General features: G+C 40.5%; 4 protein-coding genes across 5 annotated transcripts; 2 read left to right on the forward strand and 2 right to left on the reverse strand.

Moving 5' to 3' along the window:
* Window positions 1–653: 653 nt before the first annotated feature.
* LOC108103031 (proteasome subunit alpha type-7-1) lies at window positions 654–1,934 on the reverse strand. Its single transcript, XM_017208357.2, has 3 exons — window positions 1,710–1,934; window positions 1,404–1,633; window positions 654–1,342 (listed from the first exon to the last, which is right to left on the reverse strand). The coding sequence occupies exons 1-3, from the start codon at window positions 1,809–1,811 to the stop codon at window positions 925–927; spliced, it is 750 nt and encodes a 249-aa protein (XP_017063846.1). The 5' UTR covers window positions 1,812–1,934; the 3' UTR covers window positions 654–924.
* Window positions 1,935–2,293: 359 nt separating this feature from the next.
* LOC108102981 (katanin p80 WD40 repeat-containing subunit B1) lies at window positions 2,294–10,923 on the forward strand. 2 transcript variants are annotated; one of them, XM_017208290.2, is made up of 11 exons: window positions 2,294–2,411; window positions 2,587–2,657; window positions 3,526–3,653; window positions 3,714–3,931; window positions 7,470–7,811; window positions 7,890–8,025; window positions 8,155–9,219; window positions 9,279–9,409; window positions 9,468–9,557; window positions 9,616–9,690; window positions 9,751–10,923. In XM_017208290.2, the coding sequence occupies exons 2-11, from the start codon at window positions 2,624–2,626 to the stop codon at window positions 9,983–9,985; spliced, it is 2,454 nt and encodes an 817-aa protein (XP_017063779.1). In that variant the 5' UTR covers window positions 2,294–2,411; window positions 2,587–2,623; the 3' UTR covers window positions 9,986–10,923. The 2 variants fall into 2 exon arrangements, with proteins under 2 accessions (XP_017063779.1, XP_017063780.1); XM_017208291.2 differs by having other exon boundaries at window positions 2,294–2,657; window positions 9,282–9,409.
* LOC108102982 (peroxisomal multifunctional enzyme type 2) lies at window positions 4,286–7,183 on the reverse strand. Its single transcript, XM_017208292.1, has 3 exons — window positions 7,049–7,183; window positions 5,915–6,713; window positions 4,286–5,570 (listed from the first exon to the last, which is right to left on the reverse strand). Exons 2-3 carry the CDS (start codon window positions 6,621–6,623, stop codon window positions 4,483–4,485), a joined length of 1,797 nt encoding a protein of 598 aa, XP_017063781.1. The 5' UTR covers window positions 6,624–6,713; window positions 7,049–7,183; the 3' UTR covers window positions 4,286–4,482.
* Window positions 10,924–11,071: 148 nt separating the features above from the next.
* Window positions 11,072–12,789, forward strand: LOC108102983. The gene is made up of 2 exons (XM_017208293.2): window positions 11,072–11,743; window positions 11,926–12,789. Exons 1-2 carry the CDS (start codon window positions 11,289–11,291, stop codon window positions 12,377–12,379), a joined length of 909 nt encoding a protein of 302 aa, XP_017063782.1. The 5' UTR covers window positions 11,072–11,288; the 3' UTR covers window positions 12,380–12,789.
* The last annotated feature ends 2,374 nt before the right edge of the window (window positions 12,790–15,163 follow it).

A 15,163-nucleotide genomic window follows, 5' to 3' on the forward strand; every position in this document is an offset into this window, starting at 1 on the left:
TATTTGTTGGTCCCACTAAGGTGGCCAAAGTATATGTTTTCTATTAAATTAAAAGAATTTGCATGTTTTTTATTTGTCACTGGTAGCGTTGCAAATACTGGTTTGCCAACCATTTGATTTCGAACGGAATTATCCAGTTTTTGCTGCGCATTGACTACTTTCAAGTAAACACAGTGATGCCAGATAGTAAAACCGGCACTTGCAAGTTTATCCTTCACATTCACTCTGTTTTTAAACTTATCCTAAATCCACAAATTTGTAAAAAGTTTATATCTATCCGTTTTATAATGAGATTTTTAGAAAAAGTTTCTTTATAACAAAATGTTATAAAAACAGCTTTGCCAGTCTTTTGGTAATTGCATTAATGACAGCCCGCCAACTTTGAATTTTAAGTCTAAAAGCCGGAGGGATAGGAAAACTTTTATGCTCGGTAAATTCACATTGCGTTTATGATTTTCATATGAAAACACACACCTCTTTTCTATATTTGTTTCAAAAAATTCTCAAAAGAATTTATTATTAATAATTACTTTGTGACCTAAAACGTCTGACCTTATATAGTCATACAAGTTTTAATTTTACCATAACTAATACATTTGCCCAAATATCCTTCACTCTAATAACACCCAGATGCATTTAATAACGCTCAAATATTTAACATAGTTCCGTTTAATGTATGATGACGCATGTATTTTATACAAATCAAATAGTTTCATACCATTATACAAAGGTTCCGATGAATAGAAAACTGTAAATTAAAAAAAGAATGCATTCGGAATACCGAAGCTTGAGTTTGAAGCGTTTTCCAATTCAAATCAGGTCTGCAATAATGAGCAGACATAATGGGGCCATAGTGCCGCAGGATATATTTGAAAAACATTTCAAATTGAAGGCCTTCCATCGAAGAAATGTGCCAGCTGGATGTTACTTTTTCTGTTTCTTCTTCTCGAGTTCCTCTTCTTTTTCCTTCTCGATGATCTTAACGTACTCGGCGATGACTTTGCTGTCCAGCATTTTCAGTGGCTTGCCGTTCTCCATGATGGCCACCTCTAAATTGTTCTGGCCCGACTGGGCCACTTCAAGAAGTGCCCGGATCGCAAGTTTGACAGCTCCACTCTCGGAGGCCACATCCTCCTCGCGATACGCCTTCTCGAAGAACTCGCGCACAACCTTTGCCGAACGTCCCGTAGCGTTTGCCTTGTACTCGTAGAAAATTCCGGACGGTTCAGTCTGGAACAAGTGTGCAGAGCCATCGGCATCGAAGCCGCCGATTAGGCAGGATATCCCGAAAGGACGGCGGCCATTACTCTGCGTGTACTTTTGCTTCAGCTGGGCAATGTACCTGAAAGGCCGAAAACCATTTATAAAATCACTAGGGAAACCGCTTCAATTCTGGTAATCACCTTGTTATGTACTCGAGGGTCACCGGGTCCTCAACATTCAGGCGGTGGCTCTGGCACTCAACTTGGGCGCGATTTATCAGGATTCGAGCATCGGCCGTGAGGCCGGCAAAGGCCATCACAACGTGGTGGTCGAGCATACAGATTTTGCGCACAGTGCGATCTTCCTGCAACTTAGCCACTGATTTCTTCTCTACGCCAAGAACCACGCAGTTGGCCCCGCGAACTCCGACCTGCGAAGCAAAAAAGTGGACAAGTCCAAGTTTGTTTAAGTCTGTTTATTTTGCGAATAATTGTAACTGGACTTACCGCTGTGGATCCCTTGCGGACGGCCTCCTGGGCATATTCGACTTGCAGGAGGTGACCGTCCGGAGAGAAAATGGTTACAGCTCGATCGTAACGTGAAGACATCTTTAAAATTTACTTAACAGCAGAGGTATTTTCAAAATTTAAACTCTTTCGCTTTTCCCTTGTCGTCTTTGCTAGGCAATGATGATGCTTTTTTGAGGAAATGCCGCAGTGTGACCTCAGCAGGACGGCGTCGAAAAATACTAAAATAATATCGTTTTAGGTTTTAAGACATATTGTAGCATCGGTTGGAACTATCGTCTGAAAAGATACATCATTATATTTTGTGGGATATCAACATCCATACATGCTTACATGCCATTGCTTATTTTTAGTTTTCATAACTACTTTTTATTGTAATATACAACACTGTGAAACCCAGGCCAAATTTTAACCTATTGCCTTTAATCGTTCACGATTTTTATTACCACATAAGGTCTGAATTTAGTGATAAACTTTATAAAAAAAACTATATATAATTATAACAATTCTCGAACCACAAGCCCGTAGCCCTGCTTATCAGCGTCTATCGATAGTTTCTGCATCCCTCGTTATCGCTGTAATTACAATGTGCATTTGTTTTTGTCTATCAGAATTGTCTGAATTTACAATTAGACTATATGTTATTGTACGATGCGATCGCAGTGATATCGGCTTATAAAGGTGTTGTGCCCAATGTGATTACGTTCCAGTGCTTTTCGTTTTCGTTTCTCGTGAATAAAGGGAATTTCAAGTTGGCATAAAAGACCAGACAGCTGATCACAGACTTTTTGGCTCACACCTGCTACAAAAAGATAATAATTATTTAAAAACCTGGCATTTACGGGGATTTTTGCAGGTGCCAGCGTATTTATATAACAACAATTTGATTGATTATGGCGCTGCCCAGAAAACTGATATCAAAGATCTGTAAGTAAACCGAATGTTCGAAAGTACCGTTGTATATTCCCACACACACGCAAGTATGTACAAGTAAGCCTCCGCTTTTGTTGTTGCTGCGGCGCATGAGAGTAAGTGCGTGTGTGTTTGTGCCTGCAATGTATCATAGTAGTTAATTCTGTTGCTTGCATCTTCTAAAACATTTAACAATATTAAAAACGCGTTTTTGAAAGCAATGACAATGACCAAAACAAAAATACATATACATATGTATGTATGAATGGATTACATATAGTTCGTCATACATATGGAAGTGCAGCTGCAGGCAAAATGTTAACTTTGAAGTAAGATGATACCTAGTTATGCTTTCCAATATCAAACTCAAGTTTAGCAAGGAGTCAACATGTAATATAAACAATATAAGTTATCCATATCGGATTCTTCATACCTCAAGTTTTGTATAGATCTGCAGCGGTTCCAATGAAATCTAACTTTTGGTAGTCTATTATTTATATGGACTTATGCACATTCATACAAACTGTTATCAAATAACTATAGGAAGAAGAGATGATTTGATTTAAAGGTTTTATACTCGATCGCCTCATATGTGTAAATATTACAAACATATCCACCTTAAGCTGGATTTTATTGGGACGTTATAAATAATATATTACATTTTTAATGGTTGCATTTGTGCTCGTTAAAACCAAGTTGCAGCTTAGATTCAAAATAAATCATTGATAAGTCTTAAGTATCTGTCACTTTTCATAATTGAGGCATGATTTTAAATTTATAGCATTTATGAAGCCGTACGATTGCTTTAGGTAAAACATAAAATGCCATATAATGTTTGTAATAAACTAATAAAATAAACTAATTTTCTTGCTATCCTGTTCAGATGATATAAAGGCACACGATAGCAGAGTCACGAGCCTTGATCTGGGCGAAACAGGGGGAGTTCTGGTCACCGGAGGAGAAGATCGCAATGTAAATCTTTGGGCAATTGGACAGAATGAGTGTTTTATGGTAAGTTTGCTATGCTCAAAAACCTTCTCAAACATTTATCTTGATCATAACTTCTTTTAGTCTCTGACGGGCCACAATCGCTCTATTGATTGCGTTCGTTTTGCTTACAAGGATAACTTTGTCTACTCCGCCGACGACATCGGAATAATCCGGAGATGGGATCTGAATTCCCAGAAAATCTACTCCACTTTAAATGGCCACATGAAGAGTGTCCGCACTCTGGACTTTAATCCGTCCGGAGAATATGTTGTGTCCGGAAGTAATGATACGACCGTCAGGTGAGCTAAGACTTAGATATAAATATTAATCATAACCGATCCATGAGTCAAGAGTCGAACTCTTGTTTGCTTATCATATATCGCGTTGAAATTGGGTTTGCGTTAATTGAAAAGAGATGGCGATATATGTTTATCTCCTTCGTTCAGCTGTTAGCTTCTTGGGTATACTATTTTCTTTCCAGGGGATTAACTGTCATAAAGGGAAATTATTGTGATAGATGGAACCTCTAGACAAAGCTATTATTGAATCACCTAGGGTTGTTGATCTAGAATGGATACTCTTCTAAAATCGTAGCTATCTTATCTTTAAAGATACGTATATTTTATTCATGAAAAGTAGTAAAACAAGGTTTCTTATGAGTCCATTATTGTTTTATTTTATTGGAAATATTGAAACAGTGTTGTATAAAAAAATACTTCTACCACCACGGGCGTTAAAAATAGCATATGCATATGCATATTTGTTACATGTTAGATAGTAAACGGACGCAATGCGAAATCTAAAGACATAGACGATCCATCACGTCGAAGGCAAAGTCAAGTTGATTAGCTTACAGCTTGGCCGGTGAGCTTTTTAAGTCTACGTAGGCACCCGAAATGACCTCCTTGCCAGTCTCTACGACCACAGTGCGGAAGCTGATGCGTGTACCCTGCTTCCACATGTCGACCCGCAAACTCTGGCCAGGAATCACGGGTCCAGAGAAACGCACTTTGACAGCCTTGAACAGAGTCGGGTTGTTGTCCGCATACTGTGCCAGCACGGCGCGTACGGAGAAGCCCAATGTGCAGAGTCCATGGAGAATGGGTGTCTTGAAGCCGGCAAGCAGTGCCATCTGGGGATCGATGTGCAGGGGGTTGCTGTCGCCGGAGAGACGGTAAAGCGCAGCCTGGTCCTCACTCGTGATGTATTGAATAGAGGCGTCCGGCTGGCGATTGGGTGTCGGCTGGAGCGGAACAACTCCGGCGATGGGCTCCTTCTTGCCGCCAAATTTGCCAGCGCCGACCACGAATGTGCTGCTCTGGTTACGCACCAAAAGGCGGCCATTCTCGTCAAAAGATTCGGTATTGGTGACGACAACGGCGCCGGATCCCTTATCCATCACATCGAAGACCTTACCGCTGGATAGTAAAGTGCCGCTGGTGGGCAGATCGTCGACGATCTCTAGGTACTGTTCGCCGTGCAGAATGTTAGAGAAGTTGACCTGGGTGTTAGGCAGGGCCTTGCTGATCAGCTTGTCAGAGGACATTTGCAGCAGGAGACCCGGCAACACGAAAAATGAAGGAATGGCGGCGAAATCAGCATCGTTTTCGTACAGAAAACGCATGTCCTTAGAGTTCTTGATAGATGCTCCAATACCCAGGGCGTACGTGATGAGCGATTTGCTGTTAAAATCGAAGGAGTCCTCCACGGCGTCGCCACCGCCTTCCTTTAGCTTCTCAAGAACTTCCAGTAGGGTTCCGGAGGCCTCTCCAATGGCACCCAAGTGCTTGGCATTCGACATGTCGGTTACCTTAGACCACACATCCTTCACGTACTCAATGGTCACGGGGTCATCCAGCGATGGTCGTAGCACAGCTCCCGTGCCTCGAACAGTGTGTACCTTGGTGGCCCAACCGGCGGCACTTTCGATATAGCTGCCTGTGGATAGGATGAGACAAAGTGATTAATAAGGATCAGAAGTTGAGGGGCTACACCAATTTCTTAAATATGTATGCATTCTCAATAATCATCCCTAGGTGGGTTAATATATAGACATTTCAAGAGATTTATTTGCTCAATTTAAACGTTATCAGCATGAAACTAGCTTTCCTTATCTCATTCTGACACAGATTAATAACCATTCAGATTAAATTTGTATATCTTTTAGGTTCCTTATGAATATTCGATCCAAACAAATTACATAATTTTTCTGTATGTAATTAAGTATTTCAGTAAAAAAGATTTTTAAGAGATATGGAAATTGGTTCCATAATCACACTTACCATTATCCTCGCAAGACTCGTGGCACAAATAGGCGACCACAGGGGCAATCAACTTGGGCTTCAGTTCGTTAAATAGGATGTCAGGCAGGATGCCCTCGGTCATCCGACTGGCGGCCGTGGGAACGATAACGTTGCACAGGATGTTGTTGCGGGCTCCCTCGATGGCTACAGTGTTGGCCAGTCCGACTAAACCCATTTTGGCAGCCGAGTAATTGGCCTGGCCAAAATTGCCATAGATTCCCGAATTGGATGAAGTCATAATGATGCGACCATAATTCTGTTTCTTCATGTACGAGAATGCTGCTTGGGTGCACTTGAAGCTGCCCTTCAGATGGACATCGTTGACTAGATTCCAATCCTGTTCACTGGTCTTAACCAGGCTCCGATCACGCAATATACCGGCATTATTCACCAGGATGTCTACGCGTCCGAAGGCATTAATTGCCGTCTCGATGACCTTTGCTCCATCGATCACAGAGTTGTAGTCGGCCACCGCCTCACCACCTGCCTTTCGGATTTCTTCCACCACAATATCTGCGGCACGCTGAGAGGCTCCCTCGCCGGAATGGGTGCCACCCAAATCGTTTACAACCACCTTGGCGCCACGTTCGGCGAAGAGGAGGGCATATTCCCGACCCAAGCCGGCACCGGCACCAGTCACCACCGCCACACGGCCGTCGTAACGTAGTTTTCCATCGGATGAGGACATTGTGGTCAGGTTCTTTGTTCGTTGTTTTGGAAAAGTCCGAAAACAGGTTTTTTTTTTGCACAAATCCGGTCTCTAATGCACCTTTATTGGCTGCAAAATGCGAATGAAATAAAAATAACTGGTTGGATGGGACATAATCTAAAAAGGCAGGAGGGTATTTTCAATAGTCTTAATCTTAAGCGATAATGTTATCGTTTTAAGTATGTGAGTGAAATAGTTAATTCTTGAGCTAAAGAACGTCCCCATGGTGATATGGTCCAAGTCCAACGGTTCATGGTTCAAAATAAAGAAGTTCGAATGGGATGGTACGAAAAATAACCGAGATACAAGATACAGTGATGAAGATCTCGCGAAAGTAAAATACATCGCCACACAGATGGTTATAGAAAATAGTTTCCAGATAACGATTGCCGTGGTTCACTTACAGTTCCGACGATTAAACGTTGGTATAATACGCCCGAATGCACAGATTGCCCCAATATCACAAGTACAAAGTGCATTAACATTTGCTACCCATATATAAGATTGCAATATTTTAATACGGTTAAAGTCATAAAAATGTACTAAAATATACTCCTATATTAGTTTCCAAGCGCATAATAATTTACCATGAATACCAACTGCATCGTGGACACAAACCTTGGCACCTAGCAGTGTCTCAATCCCATTTGGTTTGAGAATTTATAAATACCGCCGTTTTTATGTTTATTTAAATAATTCGATATCAACACCTTTAATTTGCCGTTAGTAGATTCTTTTATTAAGAAGCAGTTATTTAAAAGTACATATTTAATTTAATTTTAATAGAGCATTAAAATTTAACCTTAAAAAAAACTTTTATTTCAGACTTTGGGATGTGCAGAACGAAAATAACTGCATTAAGGTATGTCGGGGTCACATGTCTCACGTAAATTCCGTAAAGTTCTCCCCGGACGGACTTTGGATCGCCTCTGCTGGCTTGGAGGGTTCCATTCTCATCTGGGACATACGGAAGAGTAAACAGATAATGGAGTTTATAGCTGATCCCCCCGTTACGGCAATCACATGCGTTCAGTTCCATCCTTTTGAGTTCCTGCTGGCCGCCGGACGTATTGATGGCACAGTTTCCATTTACGATCTGGAGAAACAGCAGCTCGTCTCTCAGACCACGCACTTTTACGGCCAGGCCATCAGATGTATTACCTTTAGGTAAGTTTCCTACCTTAAAATACCATTTAAGTAAATGATGGTCAACAATTTTTACATTAATTATAATAATAATTTCAGTGAGAACGGAGAATGTCTTTTTGTCGGCAGTTCTTCCGGTATTTCAGTCATTGGTTGGGAGCCTGACCGTGAGCTCGACCACATCAAAAGCACCTGGTCTTCGTTGGCCGACATGAAAGTCGTCAAAAATAAGTTGGTAAGTAAAAGTATTTTTCAATTTACTGCTAAAGGTTAAATGTGTATAACGCAAATGTACTTTTTTCATTTCCAATATTTTAATCCTATTATTTTGAAAATAAAAAAAATGATTGATGTTTTTTTGCAGATCTGTGGTTGCCATGAGATCGACACCGTTTCGATCAATACTATCAGTCTGGACAGCGTGAAACCGTTCTATCAACCTCCAAATTCCCTACCCAACTTCAAGCACAATTCAACGAACCGGAAGAGTTTCTCTCGCGGCAACCAGAAATTCAGGCTGTCTTTGGGAGGATCCAAGCCGGCACAGGTGCAGGAGGAGCTTGAAGAGAACAAAAGTGGCTTGTCGTCACCAAACTATAGTCTGGAGGTGGTGAACGAGGCGGTGCTGGATTCAGCGGAAACGTCTCCAATGTCCTCGTTGCCACCTGTTCACTTGGCTTCGATGGCGGGTTCATCGGCGGATCTCGCTTCCCATCATGCTATGTACGGCGGACCAATCGATTCATCGTTAAGGCAGGGGAAATTCTCTAGGGTGCCCGATAATATGGCCAGCTATTCGAGTAGCTATGCCATTGATACCCGCCTGATGTCGATGAATGAACCCAGTTCGCTGCACAAGCCGGACATCTACAACATATACTCCCTAGAAAAGGACGTAGAGGAGGACGTGCAGCAATTGGAGTTCAATCTTAACGATAGTAATCCGCCAATACTCAATAACTATGACAATTACCAGATGGCCGAAGACTTTCCGGTCAATCAAAACCTGAACTACATTACCAATAATTATAAGCAAATTCCCGCCACCTCCACAATTAACGCTTCGTCCAAGTCGATCAAGAAGACTACTACTACCACCTTGCACAAACGGACAACGGGTAACATGAGCAACTCGAAGCAGACGTCCACGGGCATCTTTGGTGGCAGCAAGCTCAGTCAGGTTTCCTCGGTTAGCTCTATGGAATTGCACAAGCTGGACGACAACATGGTCTTGAAAAAGTCCTCCTCAACGAATGTTGTCAATAAAAACAAGCGCCCAATGGGTTCTGCCCAGAGTCAGTTTAGCAAAGAGAACAATCAACAGAAACATATTAACGTTGAGATCATCACAAAGCCACCGATGCGTTCTCGCACTACCCTGGATTTGCGTCCTTCACAGCAAGCTAAAACTCAGGAAAAACAAATTCACGTATGTATTCAAAATTAATAGCTAAGACGCAGTATTTTATATTTTTGATATTACACCAGCAGCAGCCATTGAACAATCGCATCATGATGGATGATCACGATTTTGATGTGCTCTCCAGATCACATGAGGCTGTGCTGCAAGAGCTGAGCAATCGTCAGTCCAGTCTGGACTTGCTGCGAAACGCAACGCGGTGAGTATGGATTCCCTAGTTTTTAAGGGGATTTTAAATAATAATTAACATTTTTAAGGTCCCATGATGTACTAGGCGCATTAAGGCAAGCCAAGAATTGTGGAAAATCCATTTTTATAGACCTTCTCGGAGCCATTCTAGAAAAACCGTATGTTTTATATATGAATTAAAAAACCAAAAGTTATGAGAGTTACATCCTATACTAGATCATCGTGGAACTTGGATTTCTGTATGTTTGTGTTGCCAGAGATTTACGAACTCTTGCAAAGCCAACACAAGTTGTAAGTAGAGATCTAAAGAATAGCCAGTGCAGTCTAATTCATTTGCATTTTTGTATTTAGCCACTTTACAAGGGCCTGTGATACGTTGCGTATTATACTGTCGAACTTCTTGCCGACCATTCAGGAAAACCTTGATTCTTGGGCTGCCAATGGCCTGGGTGTCGACGTGACCCGAGAAGATCGTCAGAGGAAGTGCGCAGAGTGCCAGCGGTGGTTGCTGCAAATTAAGAATCTGCCAGAAAGCACCCACTTTGGATCAACACTGTCACAATTACAGAACATAATCATTTTCTAAGGGCCACGCATATCTTAGCTGTGAATTCTCGCCGGCGTTCAGATCAGCTCTTGAACGGTACAAAGATCGTCAACAAAAGAAAACCACCAGCTTCCCAAAAACCTGATTTAAATACAGTGTCTTGGGGAGTGGCCTCATTTGTCGCTCTAAGCTGCCAAAATAAGGAATTTTAAAAAGGAACAGCTGCTCGAAAACGAGCTCTTCCGAACTCTGTTTATCCAGCATTAAAAACCCTAGGGCCTTTTTTCATAAGATTTGAAATTACGAAACCCTGTATTTTATTTTTCGTTTACAAGCTACTTTCAGCCTACCATAACGATTTGAAAACGGGCCTTAGTTATTTAATGATTGATACTATTAATTTGTTATGGAAACTAATTTATAAAATTATTATTTACATATACCTAAGTCTTATATATTTGAAAATAAATTAAAAAACGATTATAAGGCCAAACTATACAAAGAATATGGGCCTTTACATTGCCCAAAACTTTAAAATTGTGCAAAAAAAATATGTACTATAATTAGTGAAGTAAAGTAAGTGAATATAGACATATTTTGAATATTAACGGCTATGTTATACTAATCAAAATTTTCTGCACTTAGCGTACCAATAATTCCCAATTCGTTTTAGCCCGACGGTAATGAGGTACCCTTCTGGTGACCACCCAGAAATCAGTAAATTCATTTCAAAGTGTGTGTGTTTGCCTTAGTAAAGTGCCTCAAAGTGGTATTCGGGAACCTTATCATGTTTGTGGACTCCAGTAGGATGCAGTGCATTATGAATTTTTTTTGGAAATACCTTCTTGAATTTCTTATGACTTCGATATTTATGACTACACCTATTATGCCAAGAATTGTCTACAGCAAGCAGCAAATCAAGGTATTTGACAATCGTTTATGGAAATCTAATATATATTTGTAGATATGTATATGTTTCCATGATATGAAATGAATAATGCAAGTTGTTTAAAAGCAAGCTGATTTAATTGTTTGGCGAATTGTAACTAAATTTATGGCTTACGTGTATTTAGTGCACAGACGACTGGTATTGGAAAAAGTGTATGGGGTGTGTATATGATGTCTTTTTGTGCAAGCGGTGAAATCGGGGAATGAACTATTGCGGTTCAGTGCGCCAATAGAATGACCAACAAAGCAGTCAGAACAAACGGCTTTGAAGTTCATCTTACCATGTCGCCGAATCATTGTAGCGTTTAATGCCCAACCTTTCAATAGAGTTTTGCAGCGATTAGTGTAGCACTTCTATCTGGCACTCCGAACGCATCGGCTGTACTACTGCATCATGTCCGAGGAAAAGGTCATGCACATTTGGATGAGGTGCTTGATGCCACTGCTGTTGGTCCACTGCATATCTGCAAATCCTAGTTTCGAGGACCTTGGTCGCAGCTTGGATATGGAGGCAAAGGACACTGTGGTGGATACTACGGGAATACTGGAACAAACACAACCCAAACAAATGAATTTCCAGAAGGCACCCATTGGTTACAAGGACTATGAGTACTTTCTGGGCTCTGGTCCTAGACGAATTGGAGATCTATATGGCGCTGACAACGATCTTAGTGCCACATCGGCTCTTAAGATTCACGGCGAAGAAAATTTGGCTTCCTTGAACAGGCCAGTAAGCGGAATTGCCCAAAAGCCGCTCCCTTGGTATGGAGATTACTCCAACAAAATGTTGGCCAATCCACCAATGTATCCCTCACGGTCTTACGATCCCTACATCCGCCGATACGACAGGTGAGTTTGTGCATGAACTATCACTAGCTATAATAAAAATCTGAACTTTATACAAAACTTGGTGCCTATTTTGTTTTTGTATTTTTCATATGTCGACTGTTTTATATTTTTGATTTTCTGGTTTAGTTTCTCTTAAAATATTTCTTTAAAATCAATATTAAAGAAACTTAATTTTGTTTCAGATTCGATGAGCAATACCATCGCAACTATCCGCAGTACTTTGAGGACATGTATATGCACCGCCAGCGATTCGATCCGTACGATAGCTATAGCCCCCGTATACCCCAGTATCCAGATCCGTATGTGATGTATCCGGACCGTTACCCAGATGCCCCTCTATCTCTAAGGGACTATCCCAAATTGGGTCGCAGATATATAGACGAACCCATGGCTCCCATCGATTCCTACAGCAGCAGCAAATACGCAGCATCATCGAAGCAATCTGATTTGAATTTTCCAGCCCGTAATGAGCGGATCGTATACTACGCCCACCTTCCGGAGATTGTCAGAACACCGTATGATAGTACTTCGCCAGAGGATCGCAACTCAGCTCCTTACAAGCTGAACAAGAAGAAAATAAAAAATAACCTGCGACCTTCAACGAGTAATGCTACCACCTATAAAATGACGTTGTAAGAGAGAAATTTAGCATTTAATGCATTTTTTAACGCATTATTCATCAGCATTTTAATCATAAAACTAAGCACTAAGTTCAGAGTTTCAAATATTTTATTACATTTATGCAATCACATCATAAAATTAAAAGTAAACTCAAAATTAGGTGAAAGCAAATTGATTGGCACAAACCCTGCATTCTATATTTTATAAATAAATTTAAGATTTTTTTTTTGTTACTTTTCATAGGTTTTAATATAAGATTTCAATTTTTTTATCATCATAGATTATATTGAAAAGAATCAAATTAAAGAATACAAATGTTATATCTTTCTTTGATTCTTTTTAACAGAAACGTTCAGTTTCGTAAGAACTATTTTTTTTGAAAATATTTTTTAATGAATGGAAATAAACTTAACGCAAAAATGGCATTCATTGTAAACTAAATGAGATGTCAAAAAACTCGACAAGCTAATAGAAACCATTCACATGTTGCCAACTTCTGTTGATTTTTGACCAAGTTTCATTTGTGGATATGGATTTATTGAAGACCTGGCAAAATAACGTTCATCGGCTTGGAGATCCCCAGAGTCTCGTTAATTACGCAACGCCATTACTTTGACTTTTGTTTTGGGCTTGGGGATATTCAAGTTTTGCGATTTCTGTAATTTAACTTTTTTGCTGTCTCCACAAGAAACAAGAAGCACCAGTAAATATGTACAAACATGCATACATCTACCAAATACATACTCACATGGAAAAGGCCAAAAAGGCCATTCATCCTGAAGGTTTATGTGTTCTGTATGTTTGTTTGTTTGTTTGGGTTTTGTTCTCGTTTTCGTTTTTGACATCAGAGAAACAGAAGAGCTATTATGGTGCCCAATACCAGCGACAACAAATACTTCAGTAATGCATGAACACGTACAGCTAATTAATGTCCTTTTTTCTGTTGCGGCTAAAGATGCTTGGGGAGCATCGGTCGATGTAATTGCCAATAGTGAAAAGCATGCAGCGCTAAAAAGTACGCTATGTTTTGTCAACAATTAACACTATGGCCATAACAATCAAAAGATGGTCTAAGACATGACAAGATATAAAATTGAAGTTACCTCCTTCGATATTTTTGATTTTAATATATTTATATTATATTTAATAGATGAGGTCTTTGAAAAATGGCCAACAAAGAATTACATTTTCTTTCATTTTCCAGCTAAACGATTTTATAAACTTAACTGTTTGAACTTTTAAGGAACTGAAGTTTAAGTAATCATTTTAAGCCACAAATCAAACTTGTGTTATCAATAATAAAATTTAAATGCAATTTTTTCTACAGATAATAATCCATGATCTACATCTATTTATTATCTAACTTTTAGGTTTGGTAAAGTTAGGGCATCTTCACGTCAACTAAATGGTAATAGGTACAAAGATATCTTCCCTGCCTTTGTCCATTTTACGTGCTGTGCTTCGTTGTCCCTTTTCTTTGGCATTTCCGTGTTATTACTCACAACTTGACACGGACATTTTCACAGGTCACAGCCACGCACACATGCACACACACCCACACAATTGCCGTCCTTGTGGGACATTTTGCATGACGATGCGAAGGTCTTGCGATGGAATTGGAACTGGAAGGGGCTGGCCACCTAATGAGCGCACACCACCCATCGAATGAAATGTTGCAGGCGAGAATGGATTCGTACAGGGCAGGTCAATCATTAAGTGCCCGAAATGAAATAATAGAAATTCAAGAAATGCATTAGCTACAAATTTTAATTGCTTGGTATTTATTTCCAAACTTTGTTCTGGAAATGTTATGTTATTAATTTCTAACAAGAAATCTTTCGAATTTTCAAAAACTTATAATTTGTTGCCCTCTGCTGTATAACCAAAAGAACAAGGCAATTCGGCTGCTTTGTGGATCTCGGGTTCGGCAAGAAAAACAATAACAATGATGCACGCGATACTTAACAAACTTTTGCGCCGGGCGGCTCCATAATTAGAATCATTGAAATAGCCATTCAACGTTCATTTGCTCTGACAGGGAAGTCGGTCGTCTTGGCCAGGAGGATGGCTGAGTTCGAAATGACCGTGTGCCTTTTTGGGGAGGAGGTGAAAACGATGGCCAAAGAGCACGACATATGCCTCATGATTTTGGGGGCGAACACCACGACGAGTGGGTGTATTTCGGAGGTGTTGCGGCAAATGAGAAAACAATGCCCGAATAACGACTCTCCGATGTGCATTAAAAGATTTATTTCCCTGCGAATAAATGAAGTTTTTCTTTATGGCCCCCGGTCTTGCCAGCATTTCCACTTGGCTGCTGTTTCCGCCATGCAGTATGTGCTACTGATTTTGACTATCCATGTGGCATCCTCTGGACATCCTGACCATCCGACTGACCGACACACCTTATGGAGTTGTAGGCGTACTTTGATGGGACATAAAGTACGGCCACAGCAATTCATTCACTCCTTGCGGAGTATTCTCGATGTAATCGCCAAATAGTTAAATTCGCTCTAGTTACTTATTGTTTTTTTGGGATGAGGTGAAGTAGCATCGTTCGCAATGCCTTTTCCGCATCCACATGTCAACAAATCACCGGAAATTTATATGTCTGCCCGGAGTAGACTTGCACGTAATTAGGCAACCCCAAAGGTACGGACCACATAAAGCAACCTATAAAAATTCCAGTTCCCTATTAGAGTGTCAACGCTGGAGTGGCTAAAGTTGGTTGCCTTTAATTGATGGAGTGGCGGCAAATGGACTGGGGATGTGGCCAACGAAGCTAATCATCTCGTAGAG

This window comes from Drosophila eugracilis, unplaced genomic scaffold, assembly GCF_018153835.1.
Source record: "Drosophila eugracilis isolate 14026-0451.02 unplaced genomic scaffold, ASM1815383v1 contig_2153, whole genome shotgun sequence".
NCBI classification, from domain to species: domain Eukaryota; kingdom Metazoa; phylum Arthropoda; class Insecta; order Diptera; family Drosophilidae; genus Drosophila; species Drosophila eugracilis.